The 27,071-nt window shown below is 49.4% G+C and overlaps 1 protein-coding gene across 3 annotated transcripts in view; it reads right to left on the bottom strand.

Moving 5' to 3' along the window:
* The window catches only part of MDGA1 (MAM domain containing glycosylphosphatidylinositol anchor 1), a 126,915-nt gene continuing 120,587 nt past the window's right edge, over window positions 20,744-27,071 (bottom strand). For 2 of the 3 annotated variants that reach the window (XM_021391445.1, XM_021391447.1), the window contains exons 15-17: window positions 23,013-23,143; window positions 22,189-22,297; window positions 20,744-21,290 (exon numbers count right to left, since the gene is read on the bottom strand). In XM_021391445.1, the coding sequence (XP_021247120.1) occupies window positions 21,199-21,290; window positions 22,189-22,297; window positions 23,013-23,143 (332 nt within the window). In that variant the 3' untranslated portion in view covers window positions 20,744-21,198. The remainder of the gene's footprint in view (window positions 21,291-22,188; window positions 22,298-23,012; window positions 23,144-27,071) is intronic. The other variant, XM_021391446.1, reaches the window with a different exon arrangement.

Here is a 27,071-nt window from a genome sequence, read left to right as displayed (position 1 = left end):
ATGCTTCCACGGCAGCATTTTTTCTTGCTGTGTGAGCTCTATGTTTGTGACAGTTGTCCGCGCTATGTTTTTTGTGATAATCTTGGTTAATATGTTGCATGGATCATACAATGCTTTCACAAATCCTGGCATCCTCTGTACTTGTTTCCAGTGATATACCAATTTTTAAAGCAGGTGTGGGGTCAAATCAGCCTTGCTCTATAATCATTGGCTGGGGGTTGTTTTATTTCCCTGAACACAGAGTACCCAGTTCCTTCATGCATCATTTATATTCCCTGCACCCTGGGAAATCTCTGGACATTTCTCTATTCCAGCCACGTATTCAGAAATGTTCATTTTCTTTCACGTTCTCTTTATAAAAACAGAAACGCTCTATCACCGCCAGTGACCCTGAGGATAGGTGATTTTGTAGATTTTCCACAATCTCAGCAAATGCTTTGTCTGCAGATTTAACAGACACCATTAGGCTATGCAGCAGATTATAAATTTCAGCCCCTATTATGATCAGTAAGCTGCCATTTTTTTCCAGATGTTTGCTCGTCCAGCTTAGGGGGGCAGTTTTCCCAAGCCAGCAGAATCCCCTCTTTTACCCAGCCAGATAGATATGCTTTCTCCTTTCTTTCCCCTGTGAGTGGGTCACAGCCAGTCCTGTGCAGGTGCTCTCTTGCTCCCCTCGCCCACCAACAGCTCTGCTGCTCACCTCTCTCTGTCTCACTTTGCCTTGTTGGAGGAATGAAAATCAGTGAGCAGGCTTGGTAAATGCATTGAACATGTAATGAAACACCTGGTGTGAAAGCCTAATGTTATTATTGCACAGCCCGGCTGCATTGGGTGTGTGGGCTCTCTCTTCCTGGTCTCCTTCCAGTACTGATGCTCTGCTTGGAGTAACTTGGGTCTGCTCCTTCAGCTCAAGTGTGAGGTGATCTCAGTGTCTGTGCTTTTGATGCCCAGGGATAAGGGAGAGCTGAGCCATGACAGCTGGTGGGGAAGGAAGGGGCTGTAAGTCTTGAGAGCTGCTCTGCACTGACAGCTTTGCAAAGGCTTTGTACACTTATACCAGAGGAAGAGCTGAACCACCAGCTTGTGTCATGCTATCCAGGCCTCCCTCCATCTTGTTTGTCAGGTGAATCATAGAACCATTAATGTTGCAAAAGACCTCTAAGATCATCTCGTCCAACCTCAGCCCATCCCCACCATGCCCACTGACCATGTCCCTCAGTACCACATCCACACGGTTCTCAAACACCTCCAGGGACGGTGACTCCATCACCCCATTGGGCAGCCCATTCCAACACCCCACCACTTTCTGAGATGAAATTTCTCCTAATATCCAACCTGAACCTCCCCTGGAACAACTTAAAACTGTGACTTCTCATTCCGTCGCTAATTACCTGGGAAGTTTTCTGACAGCTGAGTTCTGTGTGGCTCACGCAGATGTGTAGGAGCCAGGAGAACACTTCCCATCCCTTTATGCTTTGCCATCTGTCTGGTGAGGGTTTGCAGGTGCTCAGCCAAGCAGCACAACTTCCAGGTGTCAACGGTTTACGGGCGTTAGGCCCGATTCCGTGACAAAGGGGACGGGGGACCCAAGGGCCCACGTCCCGGGGAAAGGGGAAAAGGGTAGGGAGATGGCCCTGAGAGCAAAGAACAGCGGCAACAATCTGAGGAGAAACAAACTAATTTACTAAATAAAATATCGGAATGCAAAACAACACACTATAATACAATATAATTACAATTTAAGCTGATAAATCCAACACAGAGAGAGAGAATGTCCCAAAATCAAGGTAGGCCTTACTCTACTACCGACGATAAGACGGCTGGAGAGCGAGGTGCTGCCAAGACGAGAGACGGCGGAAAAAGGGACGAGGTCTCGTGATCTGCAAGTTTTTATACTGCGAGCTTCTATCTTTTCCCTCCGGCTGGAAAATGGTAACAAAGGAGCAAAGTACCGTGGGGACTGTAGTAGTCCTTCTCTTCTGAGAACTAGGTATGTCCACTACATGATGTTATGATGTGGAATACCAATAACCGAAAATCACAAAACCATGACACCAGGAAATCTTCTGGAGGTTTTCAAGAGAAGGATAGTTAGATGTAGCACTGAGGGACGTTGTTAGTGGGCACGGTGTTGATGGGTTGACAGTTGGACTAGGTGAGCTTAGTGGTCTTTTCCAGCCTCAACAATTCTATCATTCTGAGTCCTTCTACCCCTTACTGTGTCATAAGAGGGAGGCATGTGGCTGGCTGAGACTTCCCCAGGAAGAAGCAGTGGCAGCAGGAGGAAGGCTTCCACCAAGGCCCTTAGGCCTTGTCTGGATGGGGGTGATGAGGGAGGTCACACTGTGCACAATTCCCCGGGCCCAGCTTCCCCCTCGGGGGATCTGGAGGCTTTGTTCCTCACTCCCTGACCTCCAAAGCCCTGGAGGAGGTGCGGTAGGGCAGAGAATCCCTGAGCTGAGGAGGCCCTGAGGTGGTGGTGCTGCAGAGCAAACAGGCAGCTATTGTTTGTGCTAAATGTTTTATAGCACGCATTCAAGTCCTGAGCCCACTGTCAAAGCTGGGCATTATCCATTTAGTGCCTTGTCTTTAAAATAAATGATAACTGTTAGAGAATGAGCTGCTGCCAGGTGAAGGGGGGTTGGTATGTCTGATACGGGAAGAGCGACCATAATGAAGAGTCCAAGCGCTCTCACTGGAAGGGCAGCAGAGACGGGAAATCAGCTCACAGAGTGACCCTTGGACCATGCTGAGTGAATTTCCAGCCAATGGTATTTTGGCAGTCCACTGGAGAATTTTGAACCTCACATTTCTGGTTTTTTTTTTTTTTTTTTTTTTTTTTTTTTACCTACACAGTCAGTACAAATAGCTGGGGAAGGTGAAGTGTGTGTTGCAGTAGCATTTGGCCAGAGACATCTTTATTGGGAAAGTTAAAAATCAAGGGCTGTGTTGGGGGATGTGATGCCACTGCCCTGGCGTGTAAGAGGAGACAGCATGGGCCTTATGTGGGGGGCTGTGTTGCCAGGGAATTAAATCTGAGAGGAAGAGGCTGTGGGTAAAAAGGAGCTGCAGGTGTTGGAAGACATGGGGCATGAGGCAGCAGTGGGGATGTAGAAAGGTCTGCAGAGACCTGCATGGGGCTGGTGAGCTTGGTGTGGGGCAGCTGTGGGATGGGGAGAGCTGTGTCAGGAGGAGGGGCACGGGGCAGGGCGCTGCCATTTGTATGGCAGTAATGGTTTCAGTGTGCTCAGCCCTGCCCAGCTGTACACAAAGAGACAGTCACCGCTTGGAAACACACGGGAACTGTGAAGCCAAGAGATAAAAAAAAAAAAAAATATGTGCATGAAGAATGGGAGAAAAGAAGGCCGCTATGAACGCAGGAAATACTGTAGCAGACCAAATGAACGTCCCTTTAGGCCCTTATCTCAACCCTGACAGTGGCTGCTATCAGATGCTCCAGAGAAAGCTGCAAAAACAATCTTCCTAACACATCTGGGCATCGGTGTGATAGTACCCCCAGGGGGGCTCTTCCTGCCAGAGCCCATTTGCAGATCAGCCTACACATGGAAAAGAGGAGAGTCAGGGCTATGTCAGCTTTGCTCTGGCTGATGTTGCAGCCAGAAGGACTTTCACCCATCTGACCCGTGAGCCCAGCCGCTTTCCTTCCCAGAGCTACATCCTGGCTGTGCTCTGGTCTTCTCCACCCTGCTGGTAAGCGTAGAGCTTACATTCCTGATCACTGTGCTCCTGCAGACAAGTGCAGCTCTAGGTGGGGTGAGACAGTCTCCTTTCTAGCCGGGTCTAACTGCTATCAGTCAATGGCTTGTTGAGGATGGGTTAACAGGAGTGTGCAGAACAAACCATGTCATCCACTGCTGCTGCCACAGATAGTCTGGAAGGTGCAACGATGCTATATGGCCCAGCTGGAGGGTCTCCACCAGCATTTGCAGGTGTTGGTATTATTGCATTGAGCCTCCTGCCTCTGTTTTGCACAAAGCAGGACAAAGGATTAGGGGAAAGGATTTTGGTGAAGGATCCCAGAAGCAGATGGCAAGCATCTGGGACTGACTGACAGTTGCTGAGCCAGTTGGTAGAGTGCAGCATTACCCTGTGAGTCCTTCAGGGGTCCGTAAGACAACAGTCTGTAAGATGCACCTGCAGAGCTATTGTGCACAGACCTCTTCGTGGAAAACCCACACCACGTGTTCATACTCAAACTAGAGAAGAATGAAAAGGTGTAGAAGAACTTTCAGTGTTTTATTTGGCTGTCAATGACAATCGCTGTGGGCTGTGTGCACAGAGTTCTCTGCAGGAAAATTTCTCTGATGCTGAGGTGGCCTTCTACAAAAACAGGGTGATGAGATCCTGATCGGATCCGGCCTTGCTGCCTGCTCTCCATGCCCTGCTGCAGTCCCCAGGAGGTGGCTTTAACTCCCTGACCCCTGCGTTATGGGGTCAAGGCTGCGGTGGCTTTGCATTGTCACTGTGTGTCACAGGAGCCCACTGGAAGGGCAGTGTCCTCAGGAAGATAAATCAGTGGCTCTCCAGGGATGAGCTCTGTTTGTACCAGCTCTTTCCCTCCTCTTTCTTCTGGCTTTTGCTGTGAACCTTCTGATTCTTAGGGAGATAGCTGGGTACACTTGAAAGCTATCATTCATGGTCTTGGGCTCAAACTGCCTTCTTTTTGTAAGGCTCAGAATTATTTGCTGCTAGGACACCATGCACATGTTCCTTGCAGTCACTTGTGCCAATCTGAATGGCAGTGTTCTTGTAAAAAAACAGTGCTCAGAGCAATGCCTCTGCAAGACCCCAGCTCCCTTGGCTATCCCTGCCCTTGCACTGGGCACTCAGGTAACACTGCACCCTGTTTTTGTATATGCAGTGCTAGGGTGATGGGTAGTATCCATCCCTGGGCTGGTCCTGGTTTGGTTTAGCTTTGTGATTTCCAGCATTTGGTTTGGAGCAACTGGCTCCCAATGCCAAGTGTATCGATGGGGACGAGGCTTGTTTGCAGCCCACATGTGTGCTTATGCTCTTTCCCTTTACATTTCAAGTTGCCAACGTGGACTCCAGCAGTGTGAAGAGTTTTTTTGGTTTTTTTTTGCACTTTTATCCCCTTTGTTTCATATTTGCAAATACTCATAAGGTATATATTTACATACATGCGTATACATACATATCTATACATACGTAGGTTGCTCCAAAAGTAATGCCTCCTGTTTATTTCCATGGAAACTACAACAGACACAAAGGGCACAATAACAGTATTTGTTAGATCAAATCCTCAGCTACAAACCCCATTTTTTTTTTCAATATAGTCACCCCAATTAGCTATCCATTTTTAGCAGTGATGAACAAGAGGAGCAGTTCTGCTTGGCTGCTCTTCATAGCTTGCTGTGGGGCAGGGGAGCCAGAGAAGTGAAAGATGTTCCTATGCAAAGTGTCTGAAATAAAGCTTGGGTCTCATGAAGCTGAGAGTAAGTGGTCTATTAGCTTTGAGCTTGGGTACTCTGCTAGTCAGGGAAGGCATATGGGAGAAGAGCAGGATTGTGCCTCTGGCAATGCAACTATGTAGAAATGCATTTGGCGGGATAAATTGGGTAAGATTGTCTTTGTCTCACAGAACAAGTGCCCGTGTCATAAAAACATGACTACACTGTTGCTAATGTACATGGCGAGATGGAGGACTGAACAACAGCTTCGTAGCTCCCCAGTTGCTCTTAACAAAGATCCCAGTACTGATCCACGCAGTGCTGGTTATCTGTTTTGTGAGCAAACAAGGGAATGCATCCTCTGGGGACTCTCAGTCTTGTTTCTTTCATTAAGAATAAATTAAACATAAAAAAAAGCGGAGGAGGAAATTAAAAAAAGGGTTTCTTTTTCTTTTTGTTTTTAACACATTTCTGTAAAGCTCTGATTGGAATAAGCAATATAAAGTGCAGTGTATTTCAAATGGATAGAAATAATGCCCTAAATATACCAGCCTAATTAGATGTACTTTTTCTACAAAACCACAATTCTAATGTTCCTGTTTCACTGTAATTAAAGAAGCATTTACCACGCATTGGAACTTTTAATTAGGTCTAACATCTAATAAACTTAGAGTAAACTAACAAATATTTTCTCTGTCAGTGGGTAGTTTTTAATCAGTGTCTGGAGGTTTAACATTTCAGATAGCAGATATCAGCCAGGGCCTGGAGAACCTGAAGAGACATTTGTGTATAACCTCTAAACAGCTGTGCTCACCTCCTTAAGGACATGTTTAGGGTACCAGCTCCCAGCCTTTCCCCTTTGATGGTTTAATTCTCCTCGTGGAAGCACTTTGCAGTCTGTATTTGCAGGAAGTTTGCTAGACACCCAAGGTGGATTCCATATTTGCAGCAGTTGTCCAGAAGCTAAACTGGTTCCTTGCATTCCTGCCATGACCAGGGGAGGAAAAGGTGATTAATTCCCTCTCAGATACATATTTAAGAGGTGAGACTAACCATCTCTCACAGGTTCTTCTCTTTCTCCATTCGGACAAAGCTCCTTGATGCCCATGCCAGGCTAAATGTCTCAATTATGGACAAAGAGAGATGAGAGGTGTCTCCCCACCCGGTATTCCAAGAAAGCCCTGCTAGGAAATGATGAAGATCCCTGTGATTCTACTGAGGTGTCCCTGCACAGAAAGCAAAGAATGGTCCACAGAAGAGCTACCAGGGAGAATGAATGATAGAATGATGGAATATCCTGAGTTGGAAGGGACCCATAAGGATCACTGAGTCCAACTCCTGGCTCTCCTGGTGATGATAGGGTTGAAAGAACCTGATGGGGAGAACTTGTGCTGTCCATCCAGAGAAGTGCAGACTTCTTCTTGAGAGAGGGACACGGGGACAGCGAAGCTGGGACTTGGATGCTGAGGATGTAAGGGGCAGAGACCACAACTATTCCAACATGCCACATGTTCATGTGGGATAGGATAACGAAAACAACCTTTGGTGTCAAGAAGTTGTGAGTAGGAAATTTAGTAGTCTTTATGAAGCAGTTTGATTAGGTTGTGTAGAGTTTCAGGTGGCAGTAAGACAACATGAGAAAGACATTTATGTGGCCATACACATGCTAAACTGCAGACCTGCTGTCATTGTCCAATTGAGTTGACAGATGTGGGACCTGGGGAGGAGGACTTGTGAGGAGGTGAGATCACCAGAACAGACTTCACTAGAGAAGAGGGGGAATGGAGGAGCCCTGTGGGAGCTCCACTGTAGGAATACCCAAGACTCCGCTAGGCCCCACAGTCCTTCTGGGCCCACGCTGCTCTTCTAAAGGCAGAGGATTGGGCATTTTTCTAAGAAGTCCCACAGTATTGCTGTTCAGTAATGGTGCACCTGATGCCTGTGTCCTCTTTGTCACAGTTTCTCTTTCACTGTGATCAAACTAGCATAGACCCTTCAGGACTTACCCTCTCAGAAAGTTTGCTGCATGACAGGACAGCTCTTTTGAATCCTAGCTTCCTTTATCTGTTCTTCTTGAGTGCAGAAGTGTGATGCCAGAGCAGCCAAGCATAAACTGCATACAGTATATCTGCTTGCAGCACCTTCCCCAGGCAGCTTAGATTGCCTCTAGGCACCAGTCATACTATCTTCCCATATCCTGCGTCTTCCCCCTCCTTCTGGCAGTTATTTGAAGTTAATGATCTGGATGATGGTCTTCTGTTGCAGCTCCAAAGTAAAGCTATGCCTGAGATAACATGTCCCAAGAGACGTTCCTACTTGTTGTGTCAGGAAAGGAATCCCTGCTTGCATCCAGTGGGATAGCAGGACTAAAGGGAATGGGGAAACTGAGTCATGAACTATCTCAGACTTCCGTATTCTCCACAGAAGGAAGGAGTGGGGGCCAGAGGATAGGTGTATGTGTTAAAGGATCTACTGAGGAAACAGAGAAGATGGGATACACACGTCCAGGGCAAAAGCAGAGGAAACACCATCTGGAGAAAGAGGGTGTAACAGCACTGGATGCAGTGGATAAAGCTGGGAGGATGGGGAAGGGCTGTCAGGTTTTGCCATGGCAATGGGGTTAGGACCCTTTGGAGGGGAAGGAGGGAGCTGAGATGCTGCTGATGGGCACACGAGGCAGTGACTGTGAGGAAGCCTGCAGACAGGCAAGCGGCAGCGTTTGCTTCACTACAACAGGCAGGTGTCTGTGTTTTTGGAACAGAAGGTCATATATTTTGTGTGAAGTCTCCTGCATCTAGGGAATGACTTTAATGTAGCTTGAAGTGCCAATAAGTGGAATAAGTATGTGCCATTGCCAATAACAGTAACAGCCCTAGAATATTTTCTATGCAAGGATCTCAAAGCACTTCTTTTTATGACTTATTCATTGACTCTTGATGTCCCCTGGGAGGCAGGGGATTATAATGATCACCCACTTTACACGTGGTGAAACCGAGGGTAAGTGGCTGAGCTGTGTGAATGGAGCTGTGACTGTGCTCCTCTGACAGCGTCAATTTCCCCAGTCATTGGTTGGGAGGGAAAACGCTGCCTCAGCTGCAGGAGAAACCCTTTGACATTGTGAGGAGCATGGAGGGACCCGTTGCACTGTCCCGAGGCCACTGCGACGTGAGGAAGACAGAAAGGCAGAAACCATGAGGGCACGCTCAGCTCCATCTCTGCCTAGCTCCATCTCTGGCAAGCTGCATCCCTCAGGCACACACGCAGGCTGAAGCAAAGAGCCCGTGCTTGCCTTCTGCAGCTGAGGGGCTGGGGGGCTGCATGGCAGAGCAGAGAGTTATTGCTATGGCATTTATGGAGCATGTTGCTATGAATCGATACCTCACAATAATTATCTCATTTGCCCATTTTTCAAATTAGATAACAAGGTTGAAGGCCTGACCAGACCATCCCTCATCCGTTTACATTTCCTCCTCTCCTTGGCAAAGGAAGGGAGCCCTTTTTACATTAATCAGCAGGCTTTGGGGTAGCGGGGTCACAATCCCGAGGGCTCGTGGCTCTGTTTGCTGGTCATGTCTGGACGTTGTCACCAAAAGGTGGGAGGCCAGGCCAGGCCTCCCCTGCAGTGCCCGTTGTGGGGGCTGCTTGCCCCCCTGGCTGAGATGGGAGGCAGAGGGGAATGAGCTCACGCTCTGCTCAGACGGTGACATTTCTACAGGGTAGGGCTCATCCATCACCGTGCTGTGGCTGAGGAGAGCTGTTAACTGTTTCGAGCTGGCTGGCTGCCTCCCAGCTGCAGCCAAGGTGTGTTCCTCAATGGAGCATCCCTTCCTACCTGCCCTTTTCTTCTACCTCCCCACACTGTGGCTGGGGTATTTCTGTTTCTGCTGCTCAACCATGCTCAGTTAGGTGGGCACCCGGCTTTTGTGAAAATGAGATGTGCTCCAAATCAAGAACAATTCTGGCTTGACTCCCCCCCCACGTTTCCTCCCCCCTCCCTGTGGATCTCACTCTCCAGCCAGACCGAGGGGCACTGCCCGTTAACAGGTATTACACACAAAGCATATGCTGGTATTCGTATGGGTCATTAGCTCTGCTCCTCTGGGGATGCCCCAGCACTGCTCCCTCTCCCCTGTGACAGTGAAGGCTGGCACCCCTCCCCACCTTGTCAGTGCGAGATAAGGAGCAATTAGGGAGTCATTAACCGGCAGAAAGGAGGGCAGGATGGGCAACAGCTGTGGAGCTGCTGTTGCAGGGCTGAAGTGTGGTGTTTCGGGGGATTAGAAATTGGAAACTGGCTTGTGCCTCTCCCTTGCTGTCAATTAGTCCAAGAGGTTAGCCATACCTCCAAGGAGCCGGGAGACCTTGGAGCAGCTCTGAAAACCGCAGGCAGACTCTTTGGAGACTAATTGGGGTCTTTTACCTCCTTTTAGCTGCTTATGAATGATTTGCTCTGGAGTGCAAGCAGGAGAGGAGGCCAGACACTGGGATCCAGTGGGGCTTTACCAGTGTCCTTGACACCAATGTGTAATAGAGAAAAAGATCTGGGAGAGAGATGGGCTGCAGGGGTTTTGCTGTGGGGAGCAGACCCTCGTGGGGCAGGACAGTGCCTGCATGGGGCTCCCAGGCCCAGCTCCCTGACCCTATACTGGCACCTCCAGAGCCTCCATGCCCAGGTCCTCAGGGTACTGCTCCTTCTTACATTTCTTCCACTTGGCCCCAATAAAGTGCTGTGTGACCCCTTCACCAGGCCTGTGCACTTTTGCCTTTTCACAGACTGGAATATATAAGACCCATGAGTGGAACCCTATTCCTTGCTGGATTGCAAGCCTAAAGGATTTGGATCCCCACAGCTGTTTCCCCCCACCCCTCTCCACAATCCAAATAACACAACACCTTATTAGTCCCCATAAGGAGCCTGTGCTCAACCTGTATGGGACCACTTGTCTTCTTCTGTACCTTCTCCCTTGGTGTGGACGTGTATGGGGAGGCATTTATGCATACTGAGGGCAGCTCATGTTTTGCCAGTGTGCTGCAGAGAAGCCCATACATACACACGAGGAAGAACCCCTTTACCTGTGCTGCTGGAGGAGGCTGGTGGTGACTTCCATCAAAAGGTGAAGGAAGGTGTCCAGAGGTCTGCCCAGAGGTCTCCTCCAGGAAAAGTGTCTACTCCTGAGTAGAGGAGTGAGGGATGGGGTTCTTATGAAGATATGCTCTGGACTGCACCAAAATACACCATGCGACGAGTCTGAGTGGCGGCTGGTTATGAGTCCCTGGGGGGGCAGCTGGATTCAGGCTCAGTTATTAAGACCATAAATCATGGAGACAGACACGGGGAAGGCTGATGAGGCAGGCACACACAGACAGGAATGCTGGGAGGGAGAGGCGGTGGGCGTCAGAAGCACATGACTTCTCCACATTGCATGTTATTTTAGGAATTTTTCATTTCTTATGGCAACGGTGTCAGTTTTCTCAGAAGATGGAACCAAATGATTTCAGGCTCCCTGATTTCTTGTAGACCCAGGCATGAATGCCGAGTTGCTCACAAGTAAAAGCTAGGGCTGGGGAGAGGGGATTGTGGCAGCTGCAGTGGTGCAGAGCAGGAGTGAGAGGCAGGGATGGGGCTGGGCTGGGTACTGGAATACCAGGGGGAGATAGTCTTTGTGGCAGGGAATGGCTGGGAGATGGCTGCTCTCACTGCCAAAAGAAGAAGGCAGTGTTTGGTTCTCTGCTAGAGGAAATATCTTTGCCACTTGCAGTCTAGAGTTGCCCAGTGAAGGTCCATGTCACCGTTTTCTTCTCCTCACAGTGTGCTTGGAGCACAGCAGAGGAGAGGAATTCATAGTGCCATAGATTCAGAGTATGTGAGAAACAATTCACCAGCTGAATACATGAGACAGAAGGAAGCTGGGCCTGGAACTCAGGGGAGGAAACCAGGATCCCTGTGTTAGGGCCTCCTTTCGTACTTTGATGTCATCACCTCAGTGAGGAGATTGTGGATTCTCCCTCCTTGGAGATCTTCAGATGGCTCCTGGACGTGGTCCCGGCCAACCTGCTCTGGGTGTCTCTGCTTGGCCTCCAGAAGTCCCTTCCAATCCTAGCCATTATGTGATTCTGTGAAAGGGCTGGTTGACCTCACTGCATGGCCTGGGCATTTTCGCATCAGGTTTGACATCTGTTGGACCCATGACTTATTCTATCTACAGCCGGAGGCCCCTCGGCAGTCCAGCTCTTTCCAGAGGCAGCTGAAGCTGAGCGCAGCCTGAGCAGCTCATGGAAAGACAAAAGCTGGCCCTGGCACATCAGGAAGAACTGGCACCCAAGCTGGCACGTGGCAGGAGCTCGGCCAGAGGCTGCAGCCTAGCCATCGGGCAAGGGCTGGGTACCCTCCTTCTGTGAGATTCTGAGCACTTTCTGATGCTCCCCTCTGCTGTGAGGTATCAGGCACAGAGCTAGCCCAGCTGTCCCCAAGGCGATGCGCAGTCATTAGCTAATTAATCCCCATTCTCTCTCCTCAGCAAGGGAGTTCCAGCTCTGCCACGTGGAGACACAGCAGTGGGAAGCACTAATCCAGCTTGCCTTCCCTTCGCCTGCGCACAACCTGATGGACAGGGCTGTCCAGGCGGTGACTGCTCTGGAGCTGACAGAGCTGGCAGGATGCTGCTGCGGTGGGCTGTAGCTACAGCCTGGATCTCTAAATCTTCTTGGCTTTTTAGGTCACTTTGTTCTGCTTATAAATCCTGGCCCTGTTATGCAAGCCATAAATCTTTCTCTCCAGTCAGCATCATTTATTTTTTTTCCTCTGGTCTTTTTAAAAATAACAGGGTCAGAATGTTTAAAATCCAGATTGTTGCATTTTCTGCTGTTTTGGCTCACAAAAAAGTATTCTCTTCCTCTCTGGGAAACTGCCCATGCAGTGCAGTTTGGGGTGAGAGCCCGGGTTTGTGTGTTGGCACAGAGGGGACCAGGCACCTGGGAGACCTGCATGGTACAGGGGCTGCCAGTGAGGTGTGTGTAAAAAAACAGGCAGTGTTCCCACACTCAGCCAGCTGGGAGCCTAAAGTGCAGCCAAGCATCCTTGTATGCCTGCATTACTATCCTCTTCTTAATGACTATGCAACCTGTGTCTGCGGGCTTCGCATGAAGGACTGTACTCACTTGAGCATGCAGTCAATACTCCTCTTGATCTTCATCACTCACTGTCTGTCTTCTGGTTTTATTTATTGCTCACCATCGAATCCCCAAGCCAAAACAAAACGGACTCATTCCCCTGTGGCCTTTTGCAGTGGGCATTCCCAGTGATTGCAAGCTTTAACAAAATTAGCATCGTTCTTACCTTTGGAGGTGATATTGTCTCCAGCACATGAAGGAGGAGCCGAGCTGTAGCAGCTCTGCAATCAATAGTACAGAGCACCTTGCAGGAACAGTCTCACCTCAGCCTAGCTTCTAACCAGCAGCACATCCTCCTCTCACAGGAAAGGATTGCAACGTAAAGTCCAGGCATAAGTTAGCATGGAGGTTGCGAGGATGGCTGCAGACAGGGTATAAAGGCATAGAGAGAAGTTAAAGCAAGAAGTCTGGGTTATCAGAGCTACTTCTAAAGGGCGGTGCCCTGTTTGAGAGAGCCAGGAACCCTGCTTTTAAAGTGTGTATCATTTTATACCAGACAACACACTGAAAGTCAGGAGTGCTTCTGCAAAGATCCATTGTTAGGGCATCTAGAACAGGTGGAGTTAACAACTAATGAATGAAGTACGAAGCAACAGGACACATGGAGGACCCTTTTGCCTTGCTTTGAGTCCCTCCCAGACTGTCTCCAGGCATGGTGGGGTTTGAGCAAGTACAAGAAGCCTTCCCCAGGGACATAACCAGATTTCCTGGGAAGCACCAACATTCACACACTGGCATGCCCCTCAGTGTTAGGCTGCCATCCCAATTTATCCCTGCCCCAGCCCAAACTGCAAGCTGCATCCCGGTCATCATCCCAACCCGGCACAGAGGGACACGCAGGCTCACCCACTTGAGTACTGCAGCTTTATTTGTATGAAACAATCCATCTTGAGAGTCTATAGGTTACATGTCGGGTGCATCAGGGTTGGGGGTGGATGAGGCAATGCTTATAAAACATCTCACCCTGCTCAAAAGGTTCAGTTCAGTCCCTTTGTGTTTTGTGCTTTTAACATTGTGGATGGCTGGGTGAGAGGGTCCCAGCTCCACTCGATAACCGTGATGGCACCCTATGAGGTGTGGAGCAGGACGTGACAAGATATGGTGGTGACGATGGAGGTGGGTGGGCTCTGCCCAAGGGTCCCCACCCAGGATACCGATGCAAAAGGGAACAGGAGACATCAGGGGACTCCCCTGCCCTTCACAGTATCCCTGTAAGCTCCGGATGTTTCTGAGTGCTTCCATCAGGTCAACGTGTGCTGTCTACTGGCCTCGGTAACCTGGAAGCATTGAGGCTGGTGGCGTCCCGTTGGTGCTGGATCCCACTGAAGTGGCTCACCATTGCGCCTGAGCTGATTCTCCCTGCCCCTTGCAAGCTGAGAGAGCGATTTTGGTGTGATGCCCTTCCATGGGATCCAGGAATGATTTACTGCTGATCTTTCCAGGCTGAGAATGAAATGCCCAGTGAGGATGAATATGGGGCAGGGAGACGGAGTGAGGAAGAGTGTGGAACACATCACCTGATGCTCACCTCTGGCCAAAGGCAGGAGATGCCACAGTTGCTGCCCTATGAGACAGTCGCATACTGGGTGACAGCTCCTTTCCTCCACTAGGCTTGGTGCAATACAGACAGGATGGTTTTGGCTGGGAAAAAAGACCCAAGTGAAACCATCCTGGTACCAGTTTTTCCACCCCGACATAGACACTGGTGACTATCTCCATGTCGTTAGGCAAGGGCTATGACCAAAAAACAAAGGAGAGCCATTTGTCTGCAGCATCTCCAGCTTTTTGGGAATGTCCCGAGAGACGAATGCATGTTGTAGAGCCCTCTGGAGTGAGACGGTAAATCCAGACAGTCCCAAGAGCTGTGAAAACAGGCCAAGATCGTCTATTTGAAAGCACTGACGCCAGGTGACTTTACCCAGAGTTGATGCCACCAGTTACATCAATGCACTGGAAAGCTAGGATTGAGGAACAGAGGACAAATAGCAAGGCTTGATGAGAGCAACAGGTCACCTCCAGCAAACTCAGAGAGAGTCTTCTCGTCCCAGTATTTACATACCAGGGTTCCCTAGGAAACAATGAAATAAATTCACAGGAAAGTTCCTTTGCTCCCCTTCTCCCAGTGCTCAGGGCTCCCTGGCTGCCCAGTCTCTGGGAGGTGCGTGCTGCCACCGAAACAATGAACCTAACATACTGTCCCTGGTCAGTGCTTATGGCATTTCAAAGACAGCAAGAAATTGGTGTTCTCCTCTCACCACAATTTAGGAGCTGTCTGAGTTGACCATGCCACTACAGCTTCTGCTGGTTGTTGCTTTGTGTTTATTGACACCAGTGACCGGTTCTTGAGATCAAGACCCAGTGAGACAAGATATGAACCAAACAGGGAAGTGTGGCAGCATTCCCTTAGAGCTGGTTTGGGCTCAGAGTGTGCCCAGAGCAGCTGTAATGCTGAGGGCAAAGCAGTTGCTCACTCTCCCTGCCTATGCCTGGCATATTTCAGCTCCTATCTATGGCCTGCCTATACTGATTATCTGATACTTTAGCTATGCAAGTTTTGACCATCCAGGAGTAAATACTCACTGCAACAGCTGGGTTTTATGCAGCTAAAAGCCTCCCTGCTGCCAAAATGGCAGGACCAGAGCCCAGCCCCTTCAGCCTAGGGAGATGTCTGTTGGCTAAAGCAGCAGCAGGCCCTATATCTTCCTGAAGGGCTGGCGAGTATGCAAGAGGAACATAGAAATACACAGGGTGGCAGTGCAGCCAGTTACCCGTCAGTTGGCTTAGTGCTTCTGTCCAGGGTTGGCCATTATAGCCTCAAGCACAGCCAGCAAAGCAACGAGGTCTGGGCACCAGCTCTGACGTGGCTATTGGCAACGAGCGAGGGCTGTCCAGCTGTGTTACACTGTGCTGAGTCTACCCTGGGGGTGAAATATCTCACTGTAAGCCAAGTGCTCATAGCTAAATCACCCTTTAGGACAAGACTTACTGGAAGCATAAAACTGTGCCTCCTTCCATATGAGCAAATGGTTGATAGGTCTGACGGTTTTTTGTTATTCTCCATCACCCAGCATCCAAGCAGCTGCAGGGCAGAGCCCACTGCCTTCCACCTGTGGAATAAAGGGTGATGCAGCACAGAGTGCAGCCTTCTTTTCTTCCAAAAGAACAATGCCAGCATGCCATCATGTCCACCCTCTCAGCTGCCCATGCGGCTTGTCCTCAGCCCTCTTGTGCCACAGGGAAGCCAGCATGTGACCCACAGGAAGTCCTGGATGGAGCCAACACATGCCTTGAAGTACTCCTGTCCTGCTCCATCAGCAGCACTGGGGAACTCCACCAGCCCCCCAGGACATGCCAGAGGCAGTTATAAATGGGATGCATGCCCTTGTCCTCACAGGGATGCAGTCAGCCCTGCTGACCTGCTGTCATCCCCTAAAGAGCTGCCTCCCATTGGAGGAAGGACACTTGATGGCAGAGCTTACGCCCAGCCTGGGGTAACACCTCTCTCAGTGGCTGGCACTTCTTCTCTTCCACAGCAAGAGGTGCCCTGGGGACTACAGCTCCCTGTGAGCCACACTCCCTCCCTCTCTGCAACGGCATGTCAGTAACAGTGGGCCTGCAGTGCTCCTGGGGATGAGCATGGCCTCCTGGGCACAAATGGCTGTCCCTGATTTGATGCGACCACACCAGGTTGTGAGTAGCCATCAGAAAAGCCCAGAATCCCCTGTGGTGGGCTAGGTGGTGGCAGGTTGTCAAACAAACTGGCACATGTCTTACTCCGAAGGGGTGACTGCTGAAAAACACATATCTATCACAGCTATCAATTGGGATGCTGAGTGTACTGGGGCTATTCAGCTCCCGGCTGGAAACCACCAGCTGCCAGTTATTACCACGGAGCGTAAATTGGGTCCTGTTAAAATGCAATTTCCAGAGCTCTCCAGGACTTGTTTTTCTGCAAATGCCTTTTGTCTGCATTAAATGCCTTCCCAGGCCGAGTGGGACGAGCAGTTAACAGAGGAGCCAAAGTAAAAAACAAACAGAGGCAGCTCCTGGCTTCCCCAGCAGCCTGTACTGGGTTGTGCTCCTGCCTCGGCTGCATGCTCGGACACCCTTCCTGCAGGTCTCCCTTTTAATAACGCCTGGTGCCTCTGTGATGGTGTGATGGAGCAGTGCTTCTCCCAGGAGCGCTGCCGCCTGCTCCTGGTGACCATTCCTGCCTGGCTGCAGAGGGTTGTCTCTGGAGCCAATGCATTTTCATGCTGTTCTGAAGCAGTGTACCCACAGGACTTTGTATAGAGAGAAATCAGATTTCCATGCGTTGAACAGCAACAGAGAGTAGAATACGATTTGTATGGTGTTTACTACGCTCATTCATACATCCATAATTATCCTTGAAGGAAACACCTAAACAGTTGACCTCCCCCCCACACCTCACCCCTCACTTCTCTGATTGCTGCCCTACCTTCTTCCAGAACAGCACTACTTCCAGAAGCAGGGCTCGTGCTAGGGCTGCTCTCAGGCAGCCCGCAGTGCAAGGCAGACCCAAGCCGCTCCCAGCCACACAGCTCAGGGGCTCCCCAGCCGCTGGCGTGCTGCACTGTGATTTGTCACAGAGATGAAATATTTTTCAATCCTATGTGGCTGGGAAGAGTTGCGCTCAGGCATTCCAAATTACTTAACTTCACATCAAATGAAACATATTAGCTCTGTCGTTTTCCAGCGGCTGATCTACACAGAGGAAAACAGGCTATTACTGTTACCAGCCAGGAGCTCCTTTTCAGAGCCGGGTTAGGAATTTACATTTGTGTTGTTAAAAGCTATGGATTAATGTCCTGTTGTTGTCCTATTATTGGGACTTTCACCAAAACGTGGAAAATTATAATACAAAAAATGTATTTTTTTTTTTCAGAATACAATGAACAACTACAAAAAGAGGTTTCAAATGAAAGTTTCTTTGTAAGCCCCACTTGTAACTACACAGTAGCAGTCACTGCTTCTAATATCTACAGCTTATACCCAGGAGCCTGCACACTCACATATTTTCTGTTTTATACCTCGAAAAAAAAAAAAAAGAAAGCGAGTATATATCGGCTAACACCCACACAGCATTCTTCCTAATGTATTTCTACAACTACCAAGCAGAGGTCTCCTTGTAAATAAAAGCAGTCTCTTAAATTTATATTGCACTTTTCTTCTGCAGGGACTTTCATTCTATGTACAGAATAATCTCCACCATCACTGAAATGCAGCCACTTCTGGAGTGGAATAAAGCAGCTACTCGATAAGCATGGAGCAACATAAAACATCAGGAAGGGAAACATAATGTACCCGGTTGGGACTGCAACAGATATTTAAGACGACAGTCTGTAATTAAGTTTAAGGATGGTAATTTAGCCAGAACACTGAAAAGTGTGAGGGGGTCTTTAATTGCAAGGGGTGAGGAGCATGGCTTACGTCTCACCTGGGATGCATTATCTCCGCAAGGAGAATTGCCCTCTCAGGCACAGGGATGGGGCAGCAAACCCCAAACACCACTGCTCTTGGGAAGGGGGACAGAGCCTCCCATTCAACACTGCGTGCACCCATACACACACACACACAAACAGCGGCCTCCATCACTGCACAGCTCCTTGTCCTCAATGCTGAAGTGCCTCTTCCCTCTGCCACGCTCCCCTTGCATGCCTGTCAGGGGAATGAGGCCCTTCCCTTCCTCCTTGGTGCTTCTGATGAGCTGAGGCACTTGGGTTAAGGACTTTCCACCAGACTCACCGCCAGCTGTGTTCAAGCCAGAGATAAAGGAGCAGAGCTCTAGGCTGGAAGGGGCTCCCTGAGACTTTTACCAGAGTTACGGGGCCAACAAAGTGGCACATGGGCACCTGACAGCAAGGAGGAGAAGGTCTCACTGCTGACTGCTTGCTCTGCCCTGAGCCCATGGCTGCGGATGGGCTTCCCGAGCCGTGGGTCGGCTTGCGAGGCACGTACATCCCCCCTCGTGGGCTCAGGCCCAGCAGCAGGGCACGGACACTTACCACAAAGATGTTGCTCTGTCCGTGGTCTTGAACTTTCGGACTCCACCTCCCCAACCCCTCGGCACCCCTGCTGCCGACCGAGCATCAGCAAAATGCATTTGTGCAACCTTCTCCCAAGGACCTGAGCAGCCAGTGGAAGCAAGGCCACGAGGATCTCTGCCTCAAAGCCCAGAAGAAGGGGAGAGTGACTGCCCTGGGCTATCTCTTCCTGATAGGAAAACACTCCCATTTCCTTCTCTGCCCAGGAAGGCCCCTGCAGTCAGCAACACAACACTGCTAACAGGTCAGGAGCCACCATGCAGCACCCAAGGACTCCTGGAAAGCATCACCTCCCTGCTAGGACTGAAAGCAGACTCTTATCAGGGTGATGACTGCTATCCTCCAACAAACACAGGTGAAAAGAAGAGCGGACTGTTGGACTGAAAGGGCTCAGTTCAAAGATGCTGAAGGTACCAACTCCCTGTCAAAATGGCAACAGATAGCAAGAAGCAGAATTGCTTCAGGCACCCACAGCATCCCACAGCACTGCCTGGCCCAGCAAGACAGCTGCAGGTCTCCTGGTCAAAAAGGCAGTGTGATCAAGGTCCATATTCTGGAGGGAGGAAGACCTTGCGGAGAGAGAAGGCTGATAGGGCTCTTCCTGGGAAGTGGAGAAAAGCAGTAGGAGCAAGGGAGAGCTCCATCATCCCCTTTCTCTTGTCTTGTATGGCTCTGTACGGAGGAGGTCTCTCATCTTTCAGAGCTGATGTCTTTTCTCTCTCTGATGCTGGCTGGGGAGTTTTAATGCAGAAGAACTCTCACCAAGGAGCAAAGAGAGCTGGTGTTCAGGAATTCAGACTGGATCTCTTGGGTGTTAAATAAAAGCTTTCTCCCTCCATCACCAGAGGAAAGGAGGCACCAGCTGTTTCCAGAAGCTGAGCAATGGCAAGAGGCAGCTAATACATTCAGGTGATTTTGGACAAACACAGTAGTCTCAGAGAAGATGACATATTCATCAGAAATGGGGAAAGGGTCATGGATACTGGGGGTTATGGTGAGAGAGCTCATTGCACACCTGTGGTGCCCCACAAGCAGAGCTCAGATGGGGAGTTCCTAAGGGGAGGAGTCCCACTCAGCTAGGAGGCTAGTGGAGCTAGAAATCCCCAGTGCACCGTAATGTGGGGCTAACTCTGCCCTGTGCAGGGAGGTAAGTCATGCCCATTGCTGCTTCTCGTCGCAGCAAGGATATCATGGCTCCTGCTTAACTGGTGCAGGCAGACCCTTCTCCTGGGGTCTGTAAGGATGCCAGTTCAGTACGACAGAATTCAGCCACTTCTCTCCTGAGCAGTGGTGCTGTACCACATTTCCTCTCTGCAGCTAAAGGCCTGAGAAGTGAGGTGGCAATATCAGCACTGTCTGCACAGCTGGCCAAGGGGCTGGATGTGGGCATGGGACCTGCTGTTTGGTTGAAGGAGGCTGACATGCCTGACTCCTTCCATCATCCAAAAAGCTTGAGCTGGGGGAAGTTAAGCAGTGGAGTTAAAGACTAGAATAAATAACTAATGAAAGAGAGACAGAGAAGCAACGCTGGGCTTAGGGCTGAGACAGCTCTCATCCCAACATAGAGAGAAGTCAATGTGTAATTGCTCCCCCCTTCCCTTCCCACCCCACCCCACTAAGAGACCTTTCTGCCTGCAGCTCAGATCTGCTCTCATAGTTTCTCCACCCAGCAAGAAGTAATGAGAGAGAGAAAGAGGCATTTGGGGGCCTGCACTGCAGCTGGATCCGGTCGTGTCTCCTCCACCATTCAGTGGGATCCATGGGATGGACCCACTCCTGCTCCACTTCTTCAGGCTGGCGGGCGAGAAGCATAGAAAGGTGGGGATTGGACAGCAGCGCAGGCCAAAGCAAACTGCACAGGGGGCAATTAAATACATGAGAGCCTGGAGGGTGGACGGATGGAGACACTGAAGCACATGCGGACGAGGCAAGGTGCTCTGGCCACTGGCCTGTGGGGCGGCTGCTGCGTCACTGCAGGGCAGCCCCAGCCAGTGGGAGAGCACGGTGGGCTGAGGAGAAGGCTGCGATATATTGTCCACTAAGCTGCGGGCTCTGCTGTAAAGAAGGTAACTGTTCTGGTAGAAATTTGTGCTTTAATATATTTTTGTTTGTTTGTTTAAAACAAGTTCCCACTTCCCTGAGGAAGCCCTGTCCGACATTCCCAAGGAAATATAGTGGTAGTTTTTTCCTCCTTCATTTGCTCTTCACATTTCTTCATTCTTTTTTTTGTCTTTAATTCCTTCTTTCCTGTGTTTCTGTTTCCTTCCTTCCTCTCTTTCTCTCACTCTCTTGTGCACGTGCTTTTTAAAAAAAATTGTCTTTATTTTTTAATTTTGTCTTAGACATTATGACTTTCTCAAGGAGTGCTCCAGTTCTGAACCAGATCCCTTTGCGTGGTCATGCCTGTCAGTCTTTGGTAACGTATGGACACTTTGGTGTGCCAGTGAGGAGGGGAGGAAGAGGAGCAGAGGTGGCTGAGTAGGAAAGGAGCAGGAATGTCTCGGTCTGAAGACAGGAGCGCTCACTTGCCATCATCTGAGAAGCATGTAAAGGAAGAAAGTCAATGGGCCGCAAAGACAAGGGCCATACTGGGCTGGGACACCATTTCCTGGAAGAGCAACCGCTGCCAGCCAAGGAGAGAGAGAGAGAGAAATTAGTGATGGGAAAGATGCAGATCTCATCAAACAAGTCAGTGCACAGCAGACACTGTCTCTCCTCACACCCCAAATCACGAAGCACATCCCAGATACAATGAAGGGTCTTTATACTCTTCCCTGGACATTTTCAGGACTTCCCCAGATTATTTCTTTTCCAGGCCAAAAATGCTGAATCTTGGTTACTTTTGCAATTCAACCCTTTCTCCCCGGATGATTCAACTTTAGCCAAGGAAAAGGTTCTCTTTGGGGTCTGGTTAAAGTTTGGCCATCTAAGGACCTTTAACTACGTTGGAAATTTGAAAATTTTTAGGGTATTCTGACTGTTTTGATGTTTTGTTTTCCCTTTTACCATTGGAATTATGAAAATTGTTGACAGGAGCTCTTTCTCAATGATTTTTTTTTTCCTCCTGCTCATCTGGTTATGTCATTGAGGACACAGGCAGGGCTAAGGCACAAGGCACACTAGTGATTCCCACCCAAAGACTAACACTTGCATACTGCTCATGTACCTTGTTATGGCCCCAACCTCAGTAAGAATGAAGTTGACTCATTTTCTGGAATGCCTTTAGCGACCGGGGGTGACACCCCCAGACCCCCACACTGTTGTGGTCTTCAGCATGCTAGTGTCTGGCAGCACAGCCCCCACAGGATCCGGTTGTTCCTCTGAACTCTTGCTGACTCACGACTACAAAGAATGAGTTAAAAGTCTGACATGCCCTCTCCTAACTTCTAGTGATAGAGTCTGCTTTGTTGAGTCCCATAAATACACCAATGTGCACTGAAATTAGGGGAACATCCCTAGTACAAGCATTCAACTATGCACTCCCACTGGCTCATTTTCCTCTGAGGCATGCACACTCTTACCCTTATTTGGTCCAATTGGCTTCCTCGGACAGTCTCCCTTTTTCAGAGTGACGTCATCAATGGCAATGTCCCCCTCATAGCTCGTGCCCCGGACACCTTCGAAGATGATCTGCAATCAGAGCATGGGGCAGAGCCCAGTGTGAAGCTGTGGAAGACGTGCTTCCTTCCTATGCAAGGTGCAGACCATCTCTTACTAGGTTCCCCTGTGAACGGCTTCTCCCTGTTTCTCCAGCACTCATAGGATTTGGAGCATTGAGTCCCATACAGTAGAGAATCAACCTCAGCGCACTGTCTGCTGTGTAATAAATGAGCATGCAGAGTTCTGCTTTATTAAGTACCTTGCAATAGCAAAACTGACACTGAACAGCACTCTCAAGAGTAACTGAATTCTTATTTATTTTTTTATAGTACCCAAAAGCGTGCTGGGCATTTTGCCACAGTACCACATTGTACCAGCCTGCACAGCCCCAGATCTCACAAACAACCCTACAACAGCCAAGCAGCCTGTTGGGCAAGGGCACCCGCGGTAAAACATCTGGTGTCAAAGCCACACACCTTCCTGGTATTCATAAACAACTCAACAAGCACACACAGTGTGCCCAGTTCACATTTGCAAGGCACCCTACACTCCTAAATCAGAGGGATAGTTGGGGTGAGCTCTTGTAGAACATGCTATGAGAAGCATCCAGCACTCAAAGTCACCTCTGACCTCTGTGCATGCACTAAGCTGTTGCCTTGCCTCAGCGACCCTGGGGGTGCAGAGCTTCCACAGCATATGGAGGGGGTAGGTGGTATGCAGCTCGTTGGCTGTGGCCCTGACTTACCTGGAAGGGCCCAGGAGGGTTGATGGGCACGTGTGCTTGCTGCCACATGTTCCCCCGGTTCCCGCTGAGTGACCACACCTGGGTGTCGATGGCCCGCTTGTTCCGCACGCGAACCAGCAGATTCAAGGAGCCTGTAGGAGAGAAATTCCGTGCTAGTGACACAGGGCGTGCAGGAAACCCAATCTGCTGGGCTGACCCTCGGCACAGCTTCTTCTCCTGAGTTGACAAGCATGTCTCACTGGCAGTATTTCATCTACCTGGGCTCTCCAAAGGAGGATGCATACTCTGATGAAGACAGAGGAAAAGAAGAGGAAGAAGCAGTCTGTAGCATGGCTGTGTGGCCTTGCAGCCTTGCAGATAGCAGGTGGCAGATAGGCTAGTTGCAAGGAACCTACACAGGTGTCTTGTCCAACCTCTGGCCTGAAGCTGTTTCCAGTTCTAGACCAGGACAGCATGGTTTTGTCTGGCTAAGTCCAGCATGGACCCCCAGTGGTGCCACTGGAGGCTGATGTTCCCTGTTATATTGTCTAATACTACTGATAAGAGTTTGGGTCCATGACCTTTGTAATTACCTTTCAAATAGTTGGTGGTCAAGGGCTGGTAGCAGCCTCCTCTTTGCCTGATGGAGCAAGCCCAGCTCCCTCAACCTCTCTTCCCTAGCATTTCTGCTCTTGTTCCATCCTGATGACTCTCTCTCTCTGTTGGATCTGCACCAGTTTGTCCACAACCCACTTGAACTGGGAGTACTAGGACACATTCCCCTTTCCCCTTCCACCACTGTCATGTGGCATATTTAGTTTACAGCCTTTTCCTGACCCTGGCCATCAGAAATATCACCTATGTCCTCAGCAGCCACTTGTCCTGGTTACTTGACCTGAAGCACACAAATGTGCTTTGCTGGTGCTGTGCAGCATTGCCTCTCATGCCCGCCCCCACATTGTCAGAGGGACACAAACACACTGTGAATCAGCACTGGCTTTAAGCCCTTTCCATCAAACAATTCCCAAAAGGTTTTCTCTGCCACTAAAACAAAAACAAAGCCAACAAATCTGAAAGCATTTCCAGTTTTCACTTTGAAGAGTGTCACATTCCCCCTCTACCCACAAATGAAACTCTTTGTCTACCTACTGTGTCTTTTTAGTAAACCTCCCCAACTGACTTTCTTTTTTTTTTTCTTTTTTTGTTTCAATAAAAACATTTTTAAACATTCGTTCAGGGTTAAACTGAAACACGTTCTTTTTTTCAATGATGAACCAAAAAATCAATCAGGACTCTAGTCACTCTCTTGCTCATCAGTGTTTCTGATATACACAGACATATTACCCCTGAGAGCAGGGAGGCAATAACAACCCTTACTTAAACATCCATAGTCTACCCACATTTGGGGTGCTGCCTTCCTGCCTGGGTATGGCTTTCTGGGAGCAGCGAGAAAAGGACAGAGAGAGTGACTTTCCTAGATAACCTCCTTCCTATGCAATTTTCTGAAATCCTTCCTTCTTGGCACATCAGCCCTAGGGGTATTGTATGAAGGACAGGGACCTGGAAGTACTCCTGCTGAGTGCCTTGCTGACAGAGAGCAAGATACATCACAAGGAGTTCAGAGATGCATAATAAAGATGATGAAATGTTTAGATTCTGAGTGGCTGACTTACAAGAAAAGGTTAAAAGAATGAAGTATGTGTATAATTTAGTGAACTGATAAAAGACGGGCATGGTTATTGACTGGAAATATTCAGAAGCACTAGCATTAAGGCTGGCTGAGACAAATAGATGAAGACCTGACTGAACAGGGAGAGGGCAAGACAGCAGGAAGGGAGGGGGACATCCCACCACCTGGGATGCTTTCTGGTCAGCCTGCAGAGCTAATACCTCCTTTTAAACTCCTGTGACTCAAAGATGAATGAGAGAAGGATGGAAAAACATCTGTCTGTCTGGAAATTTTAGGATATCAAAGATATCAATTTCCTTCCCCAGTGGTTCTGAGTTTCGCACTTAGGATATGCACCATGATCCATGAGGAGTAACATATCTTGTTCCTCTTTTGATCATCTGCCACTGCACAACCTCAGAGAGGCAGAAGTAAGCAAGTGGGATCTCCCTCCCGTGAACGTGGGTCTCCATGGGAGTCTCTGGCAAAACCAGTTTTAAGCCATTGGCTTCTCGGTGCCCTCCCTACCCTCAGGAGAAACCTACAAGGGAAGCCTCAGTAGGAAGGATACCTAGTCCTCACTGGGGCCCTTGGCCAAACTGATAGCCCACACTGGATCTCCATAACCCCACAGATCATTGTCAACAGGAGCATGTTCAGAGCAGCTAATTACAGCAGTCAGAGCTGGTGAGTCGAGGGACTGAGACTAAATGAAGAATTGATATGGAGCTGCCAGCAAGCAAGAGTTAAAATAAACTCATGTCCATTCTAGCCTCACGCAGGGATGGCAGCTAGGATCCAGCACACCAGAGCCTGGCTGAGCAGCCAGCAGTGGGACAAATCAAGCAGCAAATGAACTCTGGTGTGCCCTGGGATGAAAGTGAAGGTGAGATATAAAGGTACTCATAGAAGCATCTGGAATGCAAATTAGTGCCCCCAAAGCACTGGCTGTGAATACCTGGCCTGAACCCAAACTGAGCCTGAGCATGTCCTCACTGACAGCCTTGCAGCATTCAACCTTTTAGCCCCCAAATTCTCCAGCAGAACAATACTGAACAAAAGCAGGCGTTATTCAAGGAGTTTGAAATTGGAAAGCAAACTTCCTTCTCTGCCCACAACATGCCATCTTTCACCATACCTGTCTAGACAGGGAAAACTGAGGGTCAAAACAGCCAAACAATGTGTTCACGACTGTCTTACAAATCAGTCAGAGTCGCAAAGGAAGGTCAGATCTGCTGCTCACAGCATACATGCAATCCCAGCTAAATTACAAAGCCTTTCAGAGGCTGGGAAAGCACCACAAAACCTCCCTTCTCCAGGAACGTCATCACTGAGAATGTGCTTCTGGGAGGAATGGCAAAGATGCCAGCTCTTCAAACTACATATGGATGAAGCTTCAGCCCCATCTGGTTTTATACTACAATCACGCCCAGTTTCCTGTATCGGAGTTCAAAGCCAGCTGGCAGTCTTGTTACCTATTTGTTTAGTCATTGCTCTTTCCCCATCTCCTACATAAGATGTGTCTGGCATTTCCTAATGGCACCTGGTGGTGAGGCACACACACAAAGACAGGCCACGTATCTGCTGCTGAATCTCTCCAGCTGACCAGAGACAGAAAAACACAAGAAAAATTCCAGGACACTGACAATCCTATTGTTACCTCTCCCCAAACAAGAAAATATTCACATTTCTCTTGCAATCTGTATTATTCCTTCTTCCCAAACAAAAGCGAGAATAAAGGCCAGTGAGGAATCAATTACAGTGGGAGCAAGCCCTGCCTTCTACTGACTGCCTTTAAGACCAAAGTTGGCATTTCAAGAGTGGCACTCACACAAAAGAGCACCAGCTGGGCTGCCAGATAGAGTAGCCCAAGGGATGCCTTTAAATGTTACCTTCTCACAAGAAGAAAAGGTCTCCTCTCATTTTCCGTGGGATGGAGATTTCACTGTCATGCTGAATAGCAGCGTGGATCTGGAGGAACCAGCACAGGCGGCACTGGGAGGGAAGCAGGGTCTGCAAGGGCAATACCATGGGCATAGTCTGTGTGGGATGGCAGAGCAGGCTTCAAGAGCTTTCTGTGGGGCAGCTGGGAGAGGGAAAGCGGGGTGGGGACAGGCTGCTGTGTGCAGAGGTGGGCACGCAGCTCATTTTGGGTGGAAGCCAGGAAGAGAACAACCAGAAAGCAAAGGGAGGACAACGCTGAGCACCGAGAGGCAGAGTGCTGTGCCAGGCACGGCAGAGCTCCGTGGGCTGCATTGGAAAGGCTGCTAGGATTCACAGCTGGGAGCTGGGGTGGCTGTGGGCTCAGGCCGATCTCACCATGGCTCCCCGCTGCCTTCCTGCAGTGTCCCTGCTGTGGGATGGGGCTATCCCAGGGGATCAGGTACCTACAGAGCTCTAGCTGCAGCCAC

This window comes from Numida meleagris, chromosome 3 (genome assembly GCF_002078875.1).
Source record: "Numida meleagris isolate 19003 breed g44 Domestic line chromosome 3, NumMel1.0, whole genome shotgun sequence".
Taxonomy (NCBI): domain Eukaryota; kingdom Metazoa; phylum Chordata; class Aves; order Galliformes; family Numididae; genus Numida; species Numida meleagris.
This window is presented reverse-complemented; position numbering and strand designations above follow the sequence as displayed.